General features: G+C 53.2%; 9 protein-coding genes across 9 annotated transcripts; 4 read left to right on the top strand and 5 right to left on the bottom strand.

Moving 5' to 3' along the window:
• Positions 1 to 414: 414 nt before the first annotated feature.
• On the top strand, positions 415 to 1,750 carry PUNSTDRAFT_122440 (NADH:flavin oxidoreductase/NADH oxidase; the record flags this gene model as incomplete). The annotated part of the gene is made up of 6 exons (XM_007387379.1): positions 415 to 675; positions 734 to 805; positions 841 to 991; positions 1,053 to 1,232; positions 1,294 to 1,577; positions 1,637 to 1,750. 6 exons carry the CDS (start codon positions 415 to 417, stop codon positions 1,748 to 1,750), a joined length of 1,062 nt encoding a protein of 353 aa, XP_007387441.1.
• A 1,896-nt stretch (positions 1,751 to 3,646) lies between these two features.
• PUNSTDRAFT_122439 (NADH:flavin oxidoreductase/NADH oxidase) lies at positions 3,647 to 5,532 on the top strand. Its single transcript, XM_007387378.1, has 5 exons — positions 3,647 to 3,960; positions 4,020 to 4,275; positions 4,349 to 4,528; positions 4,593 to 4,876; positions 4,942 to 5,532. The coding sequence occupies exons 1-5, from the start codon at positions 3,700 to 3,702 to the stop codon at positions 5,077 to 5,079; spliced, it is 1,119 nt and encodes a 372-aa protein (XP_007387440.1). The 5' UTR covers positions 3,647 to 3,699; the 3' UTR covers positions 5,080 to 5,532.
• A 171-nt stretch (positions 5,533 to 5,703) lies between these two features.
• On the bottom strand, positions 5,704 to 6,268 carry PUNSTDRAFT_18498 (uncharacterized protein; the record flags this gene model as incomplete). The annotated part of the gene is made up of 2 exons (XM_007387377.1): positions 5,704 to 5,933; positions 6,073 to 6,268. Coding segments are annotated over 2 exons (426 nt in total), but the record flags the coding sequence as incomplete, so codon positions are not given.
• Positions 6,269 to 8,513: 2,245 nt separating this feature from the next.
• PUNSTDRAFT_18177 (uncharacterized protein) lies at positions 8,514 to 8,924 on the bottom strand (the record flags this gene model as incomplete). The annotated part of the gene is made up of 1 exon (XM_007387376.1): positions 8,514 to 8,924. A coding segment is annotated over one exon (411 nt), but the record flags the coding sequence as incomplete, so codon positions are not given.
• A 1,557-nt stretch (positions 8,925 to 10,481) lies between these two features.
• PUNSTDRAFT_74827 (iron-sulphar subunit protein of succinate dehydrogenase) lies at positions 10,482 to 11,641 on the bottom strand (the record flags this gene model as incomplete). Its single annotated transcript, XM_007387375.1, has 6 exons — positions 10,482 to 10,558; positions 10,624 to 10,831; positions 10,894 to 11,027; positions 11,091 to 11,274; positions 11,325 to 11,396; positions 11,498 to 11,641. The coding sequence occupies 6 exons, from the start codon at positions 11,639 to 11,641 to the stop codon at positions 10,482 to 10,484; spliced, it is 819 nt and encodes a 272-aa protein (XP_007387437.1).
• Positions 11,642 to 12,301: 660 nt separating this feature from the next.
• Positions 12,302 to 13,027, bottom strand: PUNSTDRAFT_74443 (APG12-domain-containing protein; the record flags this gene model as incomplete). The annotated part of the gene is made up of 4 exons (XM_007387374.1): positions 12,302 to 12,532; positions 12,592 to 12,654; positions 12,708 to 12,844; positions 12,904 to 13,027. 4 exons carry the CDS (start codon positions 13,025 to 13,027, stop codon positions 12,302 to 12,304), a joined length of 555 nt encoding a protein of 184 aa, XP_007387436.1.
• Positions 13,028 to 13,270: 243 nt separating this feature from the next.
• Positions 13,271 to 14,502, bottom strand: PUNSTDRAFT_145976 (NAD(P)-binding protein; the record flags this gene model as incomplete). The annotated part of the gene is made up of 4 exons (XM_007387373.1): positions 13,271 to 13,390; positions 13,441 to 13,838; positions 13,901 to 14,181; positions 14,351 to 14,502. The coding sequence occupies 4 exons, from the start codon at positions 14,500 to 14,502 to the stop codon at positions 13,271 to 13,273; spliced, it is 951 nt and encodes a 316-aa protein (XP_007387435.1).
• Positions 14,503 to 15,229: 727 nt separating this feature from the next.
• PUNSTDRAFT_54980 (NAD(P)-binding protein) lies at positions 15,230 to 16,726 on the top strand. Its single transcript, XM_007387372.1, has 4 exons — positions 15,230 to 15,616; positions 15,675 to 15,898; positions 15,956 to 16,016; positions 16,082 to 16,726. Exons 1-4 carry the CDS (start codon positions 15,524 to 15,526, stop codon positions 16,691 to 16,693), a joined length of 990 nt encoding a protein of 329 aa, XP_007387434.1. The 5' UTR covers positions 15,230 to 15,523; the 3' UTR covers positions 16,694 to 16,726.
• Positions 16,727 to 17,463: 737 nt separating this feature from the next.
• On the top strand, positions 17,464 to 19,444 carry PUNSTDRAFT_137717 (uncharacterized protein; the record flags this gene model as incomplete). Its single annotated transcript, XM_007387371.1, has 6 exons — positions 17,464 to 17,866; positions 17,921 to 18,021; positions 18,080 to 18,158; positions 18,212 to 18,351; positions 18,407 to 19,005; positions 19,057 to 19,444. 6 exons carry the CDS (start codon positions 17,464 to 17,466, stop codon positions 19,442 to 19,444), a joined length of 1,710 nt encoding a protein of 569 aa, XP_007387433.1.
• Between the last annotated feature and the right edge of the window lie 828 nt (positions 19,445 to 20,272).

The raw sequence follows: 20,272 nt of genomic DNA, 5'->3' as shown, positions 1-20,272 counted from the left end.
AAGACTAAGGCGGATAACTGTAAATGTGAGGAATCATAGGTTTGGGCCTAAGAGTGGTTATAGGAGGCACTAGAAGCTGGCTGTAAGGTCGAGCAAATATGGGGTCGATAACCACGTGGACCTCCGTGATCCCCGACGAGGCCCCTTTCTGGGTAAACTCCCATGGTCTGCCGGGCTGTTCTTTTTTGCGCACCGACGTCAGCAGCAAAGTTTACTTCGGGGTTTGCTGGAAATACTCATGCATCCATGGGCTGACTGATCGCAGTATTCGGGGCGTTTGAACGCGAGCTTATGACGTTCTGGACAACGTCTGCAGTTTGCTTAGACATGTGTCGCTCAACATGTGTCACCGTTGCACATGCCCATATATAACCTATTTCTATCCAACAACAACATAAACTTCAATCCGTGATCATGTCCAAACCCAAGCTCTTTCAACCGCACAAACTCGGCTCACTGAACCTGGCCCACCGCGTCGTGCTGGCCCCCCTGACGCGTTTTCGCGCCGACAAGGACCACATCCGCGGCGAGCTCGCGAAAACGTACTACGAACAGCGCGCAAGCGTGCCCGGCACGCTCCTTATCACCGAGGCGACCTTCATCGCCGCTAAGGCCGGCGGCTACGACCACGTCCCAGGCATATGGAGTGAAGCTCAGATTGCGGGATGGAAACGGGCGAGTGAAAGAACGATTTTTTATGACATGCTCGGGAGTAGCTGACACGTAGTCGCAGGTGGTAGAAGCCGTGCACGCCAAAGGCTCCTACATCTTCCTTCAACTTTGGGCTCTTGGGCGCGCGACGGACGTTGACTCGCTGAAGCGCAAGATTCTACCTTTGAGGTTGTCTCCGCGTCGGACGTGCCGATAAATGGCTCCAAATCCATCCCGCGCCCGCTCACCGTGCCCGAAATCAAGGAGTACGTTCAACTGTATGCGACCGCCGCCCGCAACGCAGTGCATGGAGCTGCGTTCGACGGGGTCGAGATTCATGGTAAGTCTTCAGTCGCAGGCTGCTGGAAAGGTTCATATCGAATTTCTTTTGGGATGTCTAGGTGCCAATGGCTACCTTATCGATCAGTTTATTCAGGATACCAGCAACAAGCGCACGGACAAATACGGCGGCTCTATTGAGAACCGCAGCCGGTTCGCGCTCGAGGTCGTTAACGCTGTGATCGAAGCTGTCGGAGCTTCGCGCACTGGTATTCGTCTAAGTCCCTGGAGCCCGTTCCAAGGTAAACCGCTGCCCGCATTTGCCATTCCAGACCCTATCGCTAATGCCAAGCCTTCGCGCAGACATGCGCATGGCAGACCCTGTCCCGCAGTTCTCGCAACTTACCTGCGCCATCCGAGACCTGCACCCGGACATGGCGTACCTCCACGTCGTTGAACCGCGCACGTCCGGCTCGGACGACTGCGAGTCGCATCACCATGACGAGTCCAACGACTTCGCGCGTGACATCTGGAGGGGAAACGGTAGGGCGCTCATTAGCGCTGGCGGGTACAACCGGGAGAAGGCAATTGCAGTCGCGGAGGAGAAGGGCGATCTGGTGGCCTTCGGGCGGACGTTCATCTCCAATGTGAGTCTCGCCGGGGTCTCGTCAATGTTCGATGATTAATCCTTGTCCTCTTTGACTAGCCTGATCTGCCACTACGACTGATCAATAACATCCCCTTGACGCCGTACAACCGCGACGTGTTCTATCTGCCTGAAAACCCGATGGGTTACGTTGATTACACTTTTGCTACCTAGGCCAGTGACAATACGAGAGCTTATTTCGAACTCTGTTCACTACGTTTGCCATTCCAATTCTCTTGTCTGTAGCACGCATATGACAAAACATAGAGATAGCCGTAGTCATTCCCCTATCGAAGATCGCTCATGTAGATAACACTAGAGGTATCGAACCCAGCGAGGACACAAGTGTTTAAGTTTATTATCCCCACACCAGCAGAGACCTGTACACAGGCAGCTACGAATACGAGAAGTTGGCGTGAATGCGTGTCAAGGACTGAGATCAGATTGGTCATATCGGCGGCAGATGTGGTCAAGGGTGTATAACCAGTTATCGCAGTTGCTACACAATTCCGCATGAAATTCTGAGAAGAGCAGCACTTTTGCAAACTTACGAGACTCGAGAGCAGATGGTGCTGCGGTATCTGCGCGTGACACCGCGTCGGAGTTGTACACCGTGTTGGCCTGGCAGGCGCGTCCGAGAGAGGATTGGCAGGTCGATGCCATTGCACTCGTCTTATGTGCGAGAATCGTACATGCCACCGTTGCTTCCTTTACCCAGCAGAGTCTTATTGCTCCCAATGAGGAGAGAATACGTCTATAGGCAGACATTTATATTATAGACATGGCACCGATCCATTCAATGTAGCGCCGCAACTGCGATGTATCACTGACGTACCACGAGGATGTGAACGTGCTCGCACTCGATTCGTAGTTCTCGCACCAGGAATTTTGGTCGATGGCAACCTGAGGATTCGGGCTGCGTTGGAAGATGAGCAAGAGCACAGGAGCAAACGCACAAGCAAGTCCACGGCTCGCAAATCTTCCCGGACGCGGTACCGTAGTAGTCTGTGAAGTCGCAGATCTGATCCAACACGATTGTGCGCTGCCCAGAGACACAGGTCATTCAGCACACCCAGACGGACATACGAACGACGTGGACCAGGACGCACCGCTGTGCTGTCTTTGAGCCAGCTGAGAAGCTGGGCGTTTGAGGTGGGTGTAGCTGCGGCTGTTGAGCCGCCACCAGGGGTGCTTTTGCCATAGCCTAGCGCAGTGCCGATGGCGAGCGTGCCAGTCACCGCAGAGAATGCAGCAGTAACAAGAACAACAAGACGTGCCGTGACTGTCGTTGTCTGTCTGTGTGCTCAACGCCGCACGGAATGTTTACAGAACGGGCGTTGTCTTCACGCACGGACATACTTATAGTGGTCACAGTTGAGCTTCACACCACCTTCCGGATCCCGACCGTCCGTGCGCCGTTCGGAGCGTGTTGCGAGTCGACACCTACAGCGACGGCGACCATAGAACCAGCCGTCAGAAGTGGGGTCGGAGACGACGGCAATTGTGAGGGAGTGTAGCGAACAGGGTGAACCCGAAAACCAGATCATTCCTTGTTCAGAGGAAAGGTTCCGCTCGAACGACAGATTGCTTAGGCAGCTCCGAAATCGCATGAAATCTTCATGCGCGAAGGATGTAGCATGGTCTTCTATAGATTGCATCCGAGTTGAATGACTAGTAGCTGTCGGTCTATAGTAACATAGGACAAGTCTCTGCAACTCGACGGTGGAGCGGAAGAAAGTAGTTGGACACGTGGGCCGACGGCAGCTAACGGCATCCTCCGGCCTACGCATTTCGCTCGCACCTCCATGTTGTCTTCTCGCTCTAGAGGCTGCCTGGGGAGACCCAGCACCTTCGCTGGTTCAAGGACTGTAGGATATCAAGCGGAGGGACTCATACGAACAATTACTGATTGCTCGGCAACTTACGGTTCTCACTATTAATGGGTATTCCTGACGTTCTAGACAACGCCTTGCTTAGAGATGCAGTCGCCTAACACGTCGGAATATTCTCGCACTCAGCATATAAGATGTCTTCTACGAGCGATCTTCTGCAGCTATCTGCAGCTATTGCGCAACATCTAGTCATTGCTCTGCTCTCAAGACCTGAACAGACTTCACTCCGATATGTCCCCACCCAAGCTCTTTCAGCCGTTCAAACTCGGCTCGCTGAACCTAGCACATCGAATCGTCATGGCCCCCCTCACTCGTTTCCGTGCGAACAAGGACCACGTCCACGGTGGACTAGCCAAGACTCACTATGAGCAACGCGGCAGCGTCCCTGGCACGCTCCTCATCACCGAGGCGACCTTTATCGCGGCCAAGGCCGGTCTGTACGATCACGTCCCTGGCATATGGAGTGACGCTCAAATAGAGGGATGGAAACGCGTGAATTCAGCCTATCTCCTGCTTGATTGGACTGAATATTTGCTAACGCGTTATCGCAGGTTGTCGACGCTGTGCATGACAAAGGCTCCTACATCGTTCTCCAACTCTGGGCTCTTGGTCGCGCGACAGACATCGACTCGTTGAAGCGTGAAGATCCGAGTTTCGAAGTCGTGTCTGCTTCCGACATACCGATCAAGGGGAAACCTGCACCACGCCCACTTACCGTACCGGAGATCAAAGAGTACGTGCAGTTATACGCGACCGCCGCCCGAAATGCGGTTCACGGAGCCGGATTCGATGGAGTCGAGATCCATGGCAAGTCCTTCTGTTACATCCAATCAATGGGAGCGTCAGTCACTGATTCTGAACTGCCTCCTCGTCGCCTTAGGCGCCAATGGCTATCTTATCGATCAGTTTATCCAAGATACCAGTAACAACCGCGCGGACGAGTACGGCGGCTCTATTGAGAACCGCAGCCGATTCGCGCTTGAGGTCGTCGACGCCGTGATCGCCGCCATCGGTGCCTCTCGCACCGGTATCCGCCTGAGCCCCTGGAGCCCCTTCAATGGTACATCATTGGTCGCTCATGACATTCTCGATCCACGGACCCTGAAAACCTTTTCTTCGTACAGACATGCGCATGGCGGATCCCATTCCGCAGTTCTCTTACCTCATACGCGCCATGCGCGACGCACACCCGGACATGGCGTTCATCCACCTCGTCGAACCGCGCGTATCAGGCGGGAGCGACTGCAATTCGCAACATGACGACGAGTCGAACGATTTCGCGCGTGACATCTGGAGGGGTGACGGCAGGGCGTTCATCAGCGCAGGGGGGTATACCCGCGAGAAAGCGATTACGGTCGCGGAGGAGAAGGGCGATCTGATAGCGTTCGGCCGGACCTTCATTTCGAACGTGAGTTGTTCATTTCGTGGCTTCCTCGCGTTAGCTGACCCATTTGTACCTATGCCTTCGTCCAGCCCGACTTACCGTTGAAATTGAAGGAAGATATTCCCCTGACGCCATACAATCGCGACACTTTCTATCTCCCCGAAAATCCCAAAGGCTACAACGATTATCCCTTCGTGGACTCACAAATCGACGTTGCGAGATTGTGATTCTCTTGGCCAGCGGGGTTCGACAGGGTCGAAATCCATGGTTCGTTGCTTGGCCGCTCTGGTTTACAGCACGACCGGCATTACTGACGCCGGCAACTTCATGATTGGTTGTTAATGGCTACCTTATCCATCAGTTCATCCGGGATACTAGCAATAAGCGCACGGGCGAGTATGGAGGCTCGATTGAGAACTGGAGCCGATTCGCACTCAAGGTCGTTGACGCCGTGATCGACGCTGGTGGAGCCTCGCAGACCGGTAACCGTTTGTCGTACAATCGCCCTACTTTCTATCTGCCAGAAAACCCAAAGGGCTATACCGTTTACCACTTCGCCTGCGAAGAAAGTGACAGTGCGGGAGCGTGATCTACTCCGTTCATGTATTGGCCCTTGGCGTAGCATTAACTTCAGGGCGGTCTCGCCAGTGTATCTGAATAAATATAACTCGGTGATGCACGCTCTTTGCAATAGGTGGACGGCAGCTTCCTCTCCGGTCGAGAGCATTCCATCTTGGTGGCCTGTTGGGCATGTCGCTCATCAAGAGCTATCATAGGTGTCCAGGACTGCAAGGACGGTAATTGTGCGTGTGCTTGGTCCTTCGTTATTGGCCTTCCCGGCTGTGTCATATTCCCAGATGGATATATGGAGCCCATCGACTCGGATCGGCTTGCGTAAGGCGAAGCGCCCGTACGGCCTCATCTAGAGCGTACGCAACGTCATCCGGGCTTATGTGCCCAGCGTCACCTGCAAACATATTCTCATACACAGATTTGGCAATGATTGGTCCGTCAACATCCTCCATCGACCTATTGAAGATTAAGGCGAATTTTAGAGAGGAAATCTCATGCATTGTCAGAACTGCTCACCATAGTGTGGCGATCACACTCTTGAATCCCGAAAACAACAAAGCCGCGGCTAGATGGACAACTTCATCGGGTTGATTCTGCAGAATTTGTGTCGCCTCAGCAAGGATCAAATTGGAACATTAGTCAGATACTCGCCTTATCGCCTTTCGCAGTCTCGCAAGCACTGAGAAAAGCCATGAATGCGTGGGGAAGAGGTATGTGCATCAATTCTTCTATGGTTAGCATCTTGTCTCGCAGCACAAACCCGCTTTTCAGCGGATCCTCTGGATCCTGGTGTCCGTGACAGGCAAGATGTAATATTGTGGCCTTCGGTAAGTTCTCCAGGAGCACATTGGACGTGATTGAGTCGTCGTCATCTTTGGAAGACCTCTGCTCAGGGAAAATCGGCAACTTGGACCCTCGATGTAAAGCCGTACGAACGACGACAGCCTCCTCGCGAGCGGAGAGGAGGTCATTCCACATCGGATTGTATGGTCGAGGTGCGGCCACCACCAAGGCGTGCGTGTCATGCCATTTTGCTGATTTCAATCCCGCGCGAGCCCTGATCAAGTAACCGACTGTGGGAGTGTATGATGATACCACATAGTCTGTGCACCATGTATCATCAACACCTGCGGCGTGAATTGGCAGGTGCGCAAACTGCCCAGTAGCACACCACCAAATGCGAGGGCGATCTCGACCTGTTGATGGCTATTAGTCCATGGGAAAAAATAGTCATCAGCCATGCCTCCGCACACAAATTAAGTGACCTGACACATGCCTCGAGTCTCAATGCACTGACAATCGGATGGACTACTTTGACCCACAATTGGCGCAGCAAGTCAATGGCCTCGGCATGTCGTGATGTGGAACGATGTACTTGAACCATCTTGAGGCGAGTTCTCAGAATTGACCTCGCTTCCTTCATGGCTGAATGCCATGCCATCCCGGTCTTCACGAGCCAAGCCTCGGTAATCTGCAAAAGTGGGACGCTGATAGCATGTGTGGTAGGCTGCACAATAATGGCATGACAAGATAGGGTGCTCGATATCAGCAACACCACGGGCCCTTGTTCTGCGGCCTTGGCAAGTGTCGAGTATTTCTCCGGTAAGAGGAAGTGTCCCATACCCGGTAGTTTACGGATATCCTCTACAAGAGTGTTCCATTCCTCGCTTTGGCGTCTTCTGCACGCTTCCTCTACTTCCAATGCACGTGTATCCTGTGTTGAGCCACTAGATGTGTGCTCCAGTTGCTTCGCAAGAAATAGCAACCGTTCTCGAAGTTGGCTTGGAACGGCATCAAATGGGGATCGGAGGCGCAGTCGATGTGACCAGAATATAGCACGCCCCTGCTCGACGACTTCTGTGGCCTTCTCAGGAAGCAACAAATTAAGAGCGTGAGAGGCTCCTGCGAGAGCTACACTCTGGCCAACACTTAGGGCTGAAAGCTGGGATTGGAGATGAAGACCAAAAAATGCAATACGGGGTAGAAGTCCCACAATTGACGTGTATATGTCGAGGAGCTGCAGCTGTATATTGTAGTCGGAAGCAAAGATGTCCATGTGATCTTTCTGGATATTATCGAGAGTGTGTAGTGCCCGTTGAATACGCGAACGAACATCAGTTTGGTTATCCGACAAGGCATTTTGAAGGTGATTCAGAGCCAGAGTAAAATCACGATATGGGGTATCATGTTCAATATATAGCTCGGCCGCAGCGACAAGACATTGATACCAGTCACGCCGTCCTGGAGATGTAATGTGCAGCATGGCGGCCATGATATCCAGAGCACGGTTTGCATCATTAGAGTCCTTCGTCAAGCGGAATTTAAACTGGTGGCTGAGCAAAAGTATACGGAGGCATTCAGGACCGTCTTTCCGTTTTGATAGAATGTCTGTCATGGGTGTCAAATCTCCAATAACCCGAGCAAGGTCTGAAATATTGCTTGTGTGTTGTCCACGCAGCAATAAGGATCTCGCCATGCGGTGTATGACCTCTGGTCTTTGAATGTGATCGACTGGCAAGGTTGCCAGCAAGCTCTGTGACAATGCAATTGCCTGATCTATATCGGCTTTGTCTTTTGAGATCTCATATTTGGTGCACAAATGCGAGATATTGGAAAGTGCAACATCACAATAGCCCGAATTCGAAGGAAGGACGGCTGCCATTGCTTGTCTATCCCATTGTAGTGCTTCAACGAGATCCTTGGTATCGCCTACTTCGGTGAAGCGGACCATCAATGCATCTGCGATATTGTAAGCAGCATAGAATCGTCGATGATGATTGGAGGGTATAGCATCAATTCCTTGCCGACTCAGTTCGATTGCTTCGTCAAGATGCAAGAGCTCGCCGCCCCAGGTATATTGAAGCCGCAAACATGTGGAGAGATTTTCAAGGAATACCCAGTATGCCTTAGAGGTTGGTACCAAGTGCCTCAAGCCATCTCTGTATAATTGCACTGATTCCGCAATGTCGCGTCCATTCGACAGGCTGAGCCCGTGGCGAAGTAAAAGGAAGCCAGCCAGGACATTGATAGTGCGTGATCCCGGGTATCCTGTAGGAAAGTATGCTTCGAGAGCACGTCTTCCAAGTGCTATCCCTTGATCTATCTCCTTGATATCACCATAATGGATAGCTTTGCGATACAGTGCCCACAGCATGTCGCTGAGCAATTTATTCCTGTCAATGTGTGTGGATGGACAGTGTTCTAGAGCTTCTGCAAGGACAGAGATGCACTCCTCGAGAGTCGTAGCATTACCCAGTGAGTCATACTGGGAATATAAGTACCATCCCAGGTAGCGTAGATGTTGATGTGTTTCATTAAATTGGGACATAGGCATCTCTGTCAGTGCTAGTCGCTGCTGGCCCACAGCTTCGTTAAGGTATGTCGTAGAGCCAGTGGCTTCATAGCGACAATAAAGAATCCACCCAAGATTACGAAGTGCCGTAGGCTTTAAGGGATGTTCCTTGGGGTAGTTCGGGATGATGTACCGACATATTGATTCAGCCGCAAGTATCTCTCCTGAGTCAGAGCTAGTGGTGGCATGAGTTGCCAAAATTCCCGCGTACAACGCCAATACTGTCGGACAAGCCCGTTCTCCCGTGATGCAGAGTTGATATGCCTCTCGACCGTATTCAACGGCAAAATCAAGATCAACAGCATTATTGACGGTGAGAAACCTATGCTGGAACACATGCGCGAGTTGAATAAGAATATGATACCTCCGCTGTGTATGCGATGCCGCTGTGTATTGGTTTTCTGAAGGATTGAGAGTGGTCGTTCCGTTCAGATAAAGTCCCGCTTCTTTTAAAAGCGATCTGTAAATCTCTATGCTCTCCTGGGCAGCGTCAAAGTCGGTCTGTTGACAAAATCGTTGATGAAGTCGGAGAGCCTCCGCAAAACGGCCTGTAGGCGTCGGCACCGGCACTGTTGCATAATGAAGAGCAATCCAGTATGCCATCCTATGATTATGGAAGAAGCTTACCTGCGGCGCATTCGCAAAGACATCCAGTGTTCAGTTTTAAAAGTGACACAACGTGCGTGTGGGGGGATCTTCCCAGCTCGATAGTAAGTTGCGCAGTTGCTGCAAAGGATATGAAGTGAATGAGTTTCAGCCCAGAGCGAAGAATGGGGGAGGGACGTGCCGTCTTCCGTTGGAGCAGTGCTAGCTGATTCTTTATCGTTTGGCATGCGGAAGGAGGTTGTGCTCTTGACAGCACGGCAGGCGGGACTTATATCTCTCGAGCGGCGAGAACTCGTAACAGCCCCGCAGTCGTGATCAACTTTCAACCAGCAGATCTTTTCATTTCCAGTTGCACAGATGTCGGCGGCTGATGAGGCCAGATTTAACCTGATTGTGTCCATCCAGCGCGCACAGCTTGAGAGGTTTCAAGATACATGAGGTTCGGCAGCCTCCAGCATGCGACTGAACGTGCCACGGCTCAGGATAGCTCTATCATCACACCGTGTTCAACGAGTTACAGCCTGCAGCACAATTTTTGTGGTTGTGGTGCCTCGGCGGGCGATATATATATAAACCGCTGTCGCATCATTGGGGGTAGAACGGGCTGCGTTGTGCAGATCAATCACCGGGACCACTAGGCTGATTATCATAGACCGGCGGGCGCGAGCCTGTGTAACGAGCAACGAGCCAAGGTGCCGTTTGGGCAACGTGAGCTAGCCGCGAACCTTTCTAATCCCGTCCAAATCCGCACCCGCATCTGCATACGCGCTTGATGAACGACACAGCGTTGCGCGGGTACGATGGAGCCACCTTCTATTCCCCCAAATCCCTTGCGGGGTACGTCGATCAGTCAATAGCCGAGGATGATTTGATACAGAAGTTTACTGTGGGAGGTAAGAGCAAGTGATGAAGCACCAAGCATGTTCTGGAAGGAACGGGGTGGGCCATCATACGCATTTCCACGCACAAACAGCGGCTGTCTATGACAATCTTGCTGGTGGGTGCATAGGATGGCGATAGTGAATGAATTGACACCCTTATAGCATTACAAAGACTTCTAACTGCGAGTATTAGTCAGACAGCATCCTCAGAAACGCTTTAGTCGGCCGCAAGCTCGAGCTTGATCTTCGCGATAGCCGCTGCCGGGTTCAAACCCTTGGGGCATGTTCGTGCGCCTAAAGGGAGAGAATCCAATTAGGAACCCCAGCTCTCGGCCCTCGGTATGGACAAAATGACGCACAGTTGAAGATCGTGTGGCAACGGTACAGGCTGAGCTCGTTCTGGAACTTCTCCAGACGCTGCTTCGTGTACGAGTCACGAGAGTCGGCGATCCAGCGGTAGGCCTGCATGAGCGCGGCCGGGCCGAGGTACTCGTCCTGGTTCCACCAGTAGGACGGGCAAGAAGTCGAGCAGCAGGCGCAGAGGATGCACTCGTAAAGGCCGTCAAGCTAGACAAGGAGCGACAGGAGGTTAATTGACGAAATAATATCGAAGACGCGATGAAACGCACCTTTCGCCTGTCCTCCTGGCTCTGCAGGTACTCGCCCTTTTCGGGCGGGTTGTCGTTCTGCAGGTAGGGTTGAATAGACTTGTACTGCTTGTAGAAGAGGGAAAGGTCGGGTACGAGGTCCTTGACGATGTACACTGACGATACGACCAAGGTGTCAGGGGCTTCTATGCGCGGGCGTTTAGGGGCTGATAACGTACTGTGAGGCAAGGGGTAAATCTTGGTGTCCTTCTTCTCGTTGCGGTCGATACGGCAGAGACACGCAAGCGTGTTCTGGCCATCAATGTTCATGGCGCAGGAGCCGCAGATACCCTCGCGACAAGAGCGACGGAAAGTGAGTGTAGGGTCGACCTCGTTCTTGATCTTGATCAGAGCGTCGAGAATCTGGAAGGAGTTGAACGTGGGCGCTTCTAATCCAAAATAGCTAGGCGTACCATAGGCCCACACTGGTTCAAGTCGACCTCGTAGGTCTGCAGGGTCGGCTTCTTGGCGGGCTCCTCAGGGTCCTAATCATGACACCGCGTCAGCATCATTCCACTCAACTCTCACTTTCGCGCTCAAAGCTCAACCGAGCGGCAACTGAAGGAAGCAACGATCCTACACATACCCAACGGTAGATCTTGAATTGTTTCTTGAGCACCGGTTTCTCCGTCGGCACCGCCTGGCGCCTCGTCGCGGACGAAGCAAACGCGCGGGCGCCAGTAGGCCTGATTTTGAGCGAGCTGCGGGCGACAGCGGCGGCGAAGGACATGGCGTCGACGAGGACGAAGGACGGGAGGGATGTTGAGAGAGGCGAGCTTGTTCGTCGCCTGGCCCCCGATTTCACGCGAGACTGGAGGTGACCGGCGTGGGATGATCCGGGGTATGACATAAGCCATCCAATCATGTGCCTTGGGTTTACCAGAGCACGCGCTTGCCGCTTTTGCCGCGGCGCTCTATAGGGCACTCTCCAGCCGCTCAGCCCGAGTGCAATAGTCCTCACTTACGCACTGGAGTACAGGAGCGGGAGGACGTGTATGTGGCTCATTTGCGTTCCGAACCTGGAGTGAATATCCTACTTGACATGAAGCACCTCCAGACTTCCCCTGCACGCATGCAAGGAGCTTTCGCATTCAAGGAGAACTTCGTCATAAGAGAGCGTAACGTTCAGCAACTCTCAGAATGGGTGAGCGTTTGATGGCATGTCAAACCGGCAGCACACGAGGTTGTTGAGCGAGCGCAAGCCGCTCAGTTACCGAGTAGAAGCGCGCCGGTCTCGCCTGCCCAGTCAGCCTCGGATAGATGAAAGGAGGGTGACGACTTGCACGTGTCCTTAGCCTGGATAGCTTAGGGTAACTTCGCGGTCGTGCCGTGAGGGATCCACCGGGGAATCAATACGTATTTCGTTTAGATGAGGGAGAACGTCGGGGACTTATTCGTTGGTCGTCGACGGTGCGCTTTCGGCTTGCGCATGGAGAGCTTCCGGACGAGTCGTGATGGCTTTCGGACGTGAATTGTAGATGAGTTGCGGTACACAAAGATGAATTAGCCCCATGCGGCCGTGGTACTGCGAGGAGGATGGAAAGTCAAACAACGTCGGCATCCGTCGAAGACCCAGAGCGCACCTGTAATTTACAATGAGATGTCCGTCCGTCGAGAAAGACTGAGATAGAGGTTTATCAGTTCGGAGGATTGTGAAGGAAGGCGAGGGGCTCGAATTACCTTGAACAGGTTCGAAACGGTATCGTCAGGTGCAGGCGAGAATGCGAGGTTGATATACGTAAACTGTAGCAACCAACGTATGAGATACTCGGTAGCTGGAACGAGGGGTGTCGTACCAGAGGGTCGCCCGCTTTCCACCCTAGCTCCTTCCTCAAGAACTGGATAACGGCCTGAAAGCGATTCGAAGCCGTGATCTTGTAGAAGTTCTGTTTCATGATCGGCGCGTTCCCGACCGCCTTGAACCGTACGATCACTACGTAGCATCGGTTCGTGAGCCTCGCAACACGCGCCTGGCAGTTGAACAGGCCGAACCTTTGGATGGGTCCTTCTTCTTGTAGGTTTCGAGAGCATCGAGCGCCTCTTTCGGGACGTCACCGGGAGATGTCCATGACGATGGTATGGCAAGGCTGTGAGCGTCGTTGCCCGAGGACTGCATAGGAGCGTAACTGAACGCGCTCGAGAAAGGCGTCGGAGTGACCCCCCGCGTCTTACAGGCGGAAACCCTAACCTAAGAGGCCGAGTCTCGTCGACAGGGAACACATCGTGCCTTCGAATGATCATCCTAACCTACTCATCTGCTCGTTATCCGCAAGAACCGATGTACATATGCACAAGTTCGAAAGCATGACATTGATTTGTGGGAGAGCATATACGATTCACATTCATCAGGGCCAAATATTCAGGACGTCTCCTGTGGCCGCACGACCAACTTCTGACCGCTGACTTTCCCCGTTCGAAGCAGCTCCAAGCCAGCCTCAACGCCTGCCAAACCATTGGGCAAGACGCGCACTCGATTGGGCTGAAGACACATCAGTGACTACGAGTATTGCGAAGAGGCAGCGAACTTACCTTGATAAACCCCTCTTCCAGGTATCGGGGGAAGTGTTCAGCGACTCCGCGAGCCAGTGGTTGGTTGATCGGGTGGGTGAAAGCACCGAACACATGTGCGATATGCTTGCTCCCTGCACTCTCGCGCACTTCTTCCGTGGGGGGTGAGAGAAGGACGAGGGTGCCGTTCGGAGCAACTAGGTCAAGTCCTGTCCTCTGCAGTTCTGGGAGAGCAGTAGCTTCGAATACAATTTCGATGGGAGCTGTGGTGATCTTCGCGACCTCCGAGGCGAACGAGGACAGCGGAAGTGAGCGCGGGAGGACGTGCGTCGCGCCCAATGAGAGCAGCAGATCGGTGTTGTGCTCGGACGCAGTGACGATGATTGGCGAGAACCCGGAGAGCCGAGCGAACTGGATAGCTGGAGGGATGGGGATTGAGTCAGCGGCAAGTCCGTACGCGGCGCACGGGGTAGACGCTTACCGTACTGTCCCATGGACGTGGCGCCTCCGAACAGCACGAATGGTTTTCCTACGTATTTGGCAGCACCTCCTTCCTCGTAGAAGGGTGTCAAGCCAGCACCGCCACCCTGCCGATCATACTTTGGAGCGTAAAGGCCGGTGAACGACGTGGCAAGGCCAAGAGGGATGGAGGCAGCCTCGTCGAAATTGATATTAGAGGGGATCTTGACGACGAGCCCTTCGGGAACGAGAGGATACTGCTGGAAAGACGATGCTCCCGGGGAGACAAGACCGTAGAACATTCTGAGAGATCCCGAAAATCAGTATGAAGCGGACGTGTGGAGGAAGGGTACGATTCACTAACACTCAATCGCCTGGCTTGACGCTCTCTACCCTCTCGCCTGTTTCTTCGATGACGCCGGCGCCATCAAGACCGAGGATCGTGGGCAGAGGGATCCAGGGCGCTCCGAACTCTTGCACCTTCCAGTCTCCGGGGTTGAGCGCGGAGGCTTCGACGCGAACGATGAGCTGGCCAGATCCGGGCTCGGAGACGGGCTTGGTCTGAACAACGAAGGGCGACTTGACCGCTTCAAGGACGAGGGCTTTCTGCTCGGTGGGGGCCATGTTGGTTGCGGAGATTATCACTGAGGACATGATCAGCTAGGTTTTGGGTGTTATATACTTTTGCGTGATGCCATGCCTAATAGGGCTTTCGTAATATTCCCAAGCGTGGTGAGGGTTCTCGAGAGTAAAGCATGCTTCGTTGTCGATGCGGGTGGAAGAGGATGCGATGGTATGTACAGCCAAGATCTCATCCTCTGGTTTCATGTGGACGACAATAGCGTCAGCTAGATGCCGTGAATGCGCCAACATCTGAATGCATCGTTAGAGCAGTGCATGATCGAGATGTGAGCAAGTACACATACATTCGAGCGGCCCCACACAGGCCACATACACAAGTCTGTTTTTAGCTTGTGATCGAAGCAAGAGATCCTCCCGAGGCAACAAATTAACCGATGTTCGAGGCCCTACACCTCATGGTGCTCTATGCTCCGAGAGCGCCGTGCGTCGGCTCAACGGGACACGAGATGCCAACATGGTATGATTATTGCGTTGTAGAGCGTGCATCAAAGGTATCGACTTGATATCATCGCCAATGTAGCATAGACATTGTCGGCTGTGCAAAGGTAAGCGAAGGTACTGACAGGCGATGAAGGACTTCAACGACCCAGCGGGCTTTCGGGCGCTTATTACGAGTTGCATGACGGGCGCTTATCGTACTGGAGATTTGATACGGGTGAGTATAGATTGTCCTCTGCCAATTCCACATCCTCCTGCGGCTTCCTGGTGTCGTCTCTCTGGCTGCCAGGCGGCCACGGGATTCCTTCTACTAATCGTGTACTATGCGCTTAGCAAGTGCAACCCACTCGAAACTGCGCCTTCGAAGATTTCGCTACCACAAGCGACTCGCGCTCTGACCTGGTGGCGCAACAATACGACGTCGGTAGCATAAGCGGAACTGCGAAACTGCTTTATTCAGCCAAACTTTTGATCATCTTCTATCACTTACGACGTGCTACAACGTATCAGGATATAAGGTGTCGATCTCCGTCTGAGCTTGTCATTCCACCAGCCAACAATCACAATGTCAACCTCCAAACCTCTAGCACTCGTGTACGGCGGGACCGGCACCACTGGATCCTCCATTGTTGCCGCCCTACTTGAACGGGGACACTTCGTGAGTCTAGGTTCATTACTCTCGCTCGATCGTATTCATCACGGACGACTCTCCCCAGGACGTCGGCATAATAACACGCCCGGTGTCTGCCTCCAAACCTGCAGTGCTCGGGCTCAAGGAGAAAGGCGTGCATATCCGCATCGGCGACGCCGAGAAGGACGATGTTGGAGCGCTTGCGAAGGCGTTGAGCGGGGCTTCGGTCCTCATCAGCGCGGTGTCCGCGAGAGGACTGGATACGCAATTCCGTCTTTTCGATGCTGCTAAGGCGGCAGGTGTGGAGCGGTAAGCCTTTGCTCTTCCGCTGCTGATTCTCTGGATGACGCTCACGATTTCGCTCAGGGTGGTTCCGTGTGATTTCGGAACGTACACGCCGCGCGGGGTGCGCGCCATGGCGGACTTGGTGCGTCGAATGCCTAGCTGATCATGACACGCACTGAAGCGATATATCACGCCGTATTACTCCAGAAATATGACATCAGGGATCACATCAAAATCCTCGGCCTCGGTCACACCTTCATTGATGTCGGTTGGTGGATGCAACTCTCCGTGCCGTTCCCTTCTTCGGTCAAATCAGACTTTGTCGCGGGCCTCTCCCTCGAGTTCTGCGGCGAAGGCGACAAGAAGAACGCGATCACGGACCTGAACGGCATCGGCAAGTTCGTCGCGCGGATCGTCGAGGACGAGTGCACGTTGAACCAATACGTGTTCGTCTGGGGCGAGGAGCGGACGGAGGCAGAGTGCTGGGCCATTGCACAGCGCGCGGCGGGCGAAGATTTTGAGAGCAGGAAGACGCGCATGACGGGCGAGGACTTGCTTAGGCGTGCCAAAGAGGCCAAGGAAAAAATCCTTGCGCTTCCCGACCCGAAGGCGGCGGATTTTACGACGCACGTCTATCAGTCCTTTACTGAGTACCAGTACAGCATCCATATTCGCGGGGACAACACGGTTGCGAACGCGAAGGCCGCTGGGGCACTGGACGCACGGGAGCTGTACCCCGATGTGGAGGTGACGAGCTTCGAGGAATTCGCTAAAGGGTTCTATGCCAGCCCACCATCTCTGTACGATGATGGCTACTGAATGTTTAATGTTGGGCTGGGTCATATATGTATATCATGCGAACAATCATGTTCATATTTCAGTGTTTCACGCATATGCAGAACCGGACTGAAAGCGGTGATCATTCAGGGACGAGGGCATTCGCTGATGATTATCTGAGTCAGCGCGCAGTACCAGGCAGCCTGGGCTATGCATATCATACCTCGGTGGACTGGAGAAACCTTTACTCGATCGGTACATGGAACTGCGGATATGCGTTCCTTTCAACTCGCGCAGCACGGCGTGGGTGTCTTTCGATCTGTGGTAACTGGAAACCAATTGCTGCGCATCTGCATTGTGTTGTCCATGCTATTTCGTGCCACAAGAACGCCCTAAACACAGACGTTCATCATGTCTGGACCTCACAAGCGATCACAATCTCAAACTCATGTGGTCGGTAGTTAGTCCGCCGATACGGCCGACTTTCGTGCAACTCCACATCTCCCTATGCAAGTCGGGCCAGCCGAGAACATGCCGTACTTGAAGAATGGCGAGCGCACGCGTCAATGTCAACGATCAATGTGATCAGTAGTGGGCTGTGGCTGGTCCAAACCAGAACCGTGCGAGTTTCCCAGCCTTTGTTGTTGACCACGTTCGTCCGAGAGCTGGGCCACCCTGAGCCACCGTTGGAACAGTTACACAGTGGGCGTACATACTCGAAGCCACTCTCCCGTTTCAGATATTAAAACTTGCATCTCCTAAGTGAGCCATGCCTCTTAGTAGCGGCTCCATACACCCACTGATTGCCTCTCATGGCGCGCGGAAAGTCGCAGCCGCAGGGGGCATCGCGGTCCCGTGGCAAACGTCCTTCTCGTCGCGCCCGTACTACAGTCTCCGAAGCCTCCGATCTTTCCCTCGGTAAAACTCGCTCCCAAACGCGAGCTTTACGTGCCGAACAGTCTCAAGCCGATTCGTTGCCCTCACCACCGTCTCAACCCGGAGAATCAGTCGCTCGTCGGAGCGTTCGCATCGCTGACAAACCTCTCCAAAGCCTAGCAGAGGAGGGTACTCCTACGCCTGATAACCGCCGGCAAGACCGTGACTACGACCCAACAGGAACTAGATTTCCTACGCGATCAGCTGCTCCGATCACACCTCAACCTCAACACCCTCACGAGGAGGACGTGAACGCGACACCGATTGGAAACGTTGACAGTATGATAAGTAGAAATGTTGCGCGGATGAAAAGGGCCTATGCGCAACATGTAGGTCCTGATGCGGACGAACGCTGCGCGGTCTGCTTGGACAAGGTGTCACCACGCACCATCCAATTATGCCATATCCTCCCGCGTAAATTTGGAGGTTCCGATGTACGCCACAGTCGTTGATCCTATGTCGTACGCATACACTGACCAATTTCGTTGATAGCTCCTGCGTGATATGGAAGCCGCGTGGCGGTATACCGAGGGAGAGTACAACCAGGACACCCGTTGGGCCCAAATATATCGTACGTCCTGTGGTATTATTCTGACTTGCCAACTGTTCAATTCGTTCTCGAAGTCTGCTGCAATTGGCACTATGAATTTGACAAAGGCGGCTGGAGCATACTTCCAAGCACGGACTTCCTCGACGACATCTACGCTGAGATTGACTTACCACGAAAAAGAGAAAATAGATCCTCGTACTTGGATTGGCGTTCAGTAAGTATCGATGTTTGTTATAGACGAGGTTACTCACATTTCTGTGGCATTTTAGCGATTGCAGTCCAATCAGCCCGTTCCCCCCGAGTATTGCTTGATTCCGCTGAGGATGCTCATTGACAAGCGGCCCATCTTCCGACACAGCGGACAAAGCGCAGGGGAAGGTAAAGCGGAGCACCTGGTATACGACCCTATCATGCCGCCCTACAAGGACGTAGCCATTGACCTTCCTATGCATCCCTTCCCTCTTATCGCTCACTTCAATACCGCATGGTCGATGCTCACCCTGGACGAGAAAAAGACCGTGAAGCGACTCCTGGATCCGGATCACAGGAATCGGATTGAGATGGCCGAGAAGATATGGAAAGCATGGCGTAAATGCCCCCGCCCACCCGCGAACAGTGGCGCAGGAGTGGGTCCAGGTGGCGGTGGCGGCGGCGCTGACAACGACGACGGTGGCGGGTCAGGCGATGGGAGTCATGAGAAGGATACGCGTGAATCAAGCAGAAATTCCAAGAAGTCTCGAAGAAAACGTGACACTGGCGATGATCAAGGGAACGCTGATAGTCGACCTCAGCCCAACGGGAGTGGTCTCAACGATTCCATGATGACCACCACCTGTCCCACACTGGCGGACTCCTATCTCGATTCCAGGTTCGTGTTGCACAAACCTACGATCTTTATTCGCTCATAAGCGGACTGTAGTGGTCATAACAGTGACATCTCGGCGACCTCGAGCGTTGAACCGTGGTTGGATCAACGAGGCGATGATTCTTTATGCATCGGCTCGAAATCCGATGAGAGCGATGACAACGACTACAACCCTCTGCCAGAACTCGCTCCACGAGTCTGGATTGATATCGATGGATGGACTATTCAAATCAAAGAGGGAGACGAGTTTCTTCGGAGTCGAGGCAAACCACCAGCCCCTCCGAGGACTTCACCGAAATGGGACAAGGAGCTCGCCCAGTACATGGAAGAAAGAGCGCGTTCTCCCCCGCATGATCCTGATTGGACGAAATGGGAGGCTGATACGCATTGTAAATGGGAGACCGCTCTTCGTCCTACGAAGCGGCGGAAGACCGTAGGATAGTTGCTTTCATGAATCGTAGACGTTGACACTTTCAATTACGCTCCTGCGCTGACATATCTCTGAAATACAGTACGAATAAAACATCTTACTCTGATTTCATACGGTAGCATCCTGACTGACATTCGTCGACGTCTACGTGACAGAGCCGGGCGAGATGTGGACGGTAGTAAATCGCAAACCGACGCGGACCGCCACCAAACATCTGAGGCGTCTCCCGAGGCTGACGCTTCTAACAACGAGCAGGGGCACAATTCTCCCGCAGAACACCATCGCCAACGTGGTATAGAACACGAGCAGCTATTAGTGAACAGCAAACTGGGATCATGGCACTAAACGAGAGCCGCTCACAAGGCGTGTAGGGTGATCGTCCGACTGTGTCCTCTCGCTACGATTTCTAGAACATTGGCTATAGCCACGAGTTCGATCTAGCAGATGTTGTGGAACCCACCTTACGGCCTTCTTCGATTGCGTGATTTCTCAGGGTTTCCGCTCCGAATTGTTGTGAAGTGAAAATGTTGTGGCCACTGATTAATGCGCGCATGCGGCCCGTTCTCGTTGAGCTCTCGCGCAAAACTGGGAGAGACGGGTTAGACGTTGACACCCTTTTGTGACCTGGTGCGTGAACGAATCAATCTGCGCCCACATGCTCTGTCCGACGTTCATTACATGCATATAACCGTGGATGAATAGCACGCGCAATTCGACAACTAGCTGATCTGTAGAAGCTGAAGCATTACAGGATGACTGGCAGGCTCTGAACATGAGTACGTCAACCATAAATTGCGTTGAGATTCGAGACCCTCACAAACTAACGCGGATAAATATTAA

The sequence above is a fragment of the Punctularia strigosozonata genome (genome assembly GCF_000264995.1).
Source record: "Punctularia strigosozonata HHB-11173 SS5 unplaced genomic scaffold PUNSTscaffold_13, whole genome shotgun sequence".
Classification (NCBI taxonomy): Eukaryota; Fungi; Basidiomycota; class Agaricomycetes; order Corticiales; family Punctulariaceae; genus Punctularia; species Punctularia strigosozonata.
Note: the sequence above shows the minus strand (reverse complement) of the source record. Positions and strands in the feature narration are given on the sequence as shown.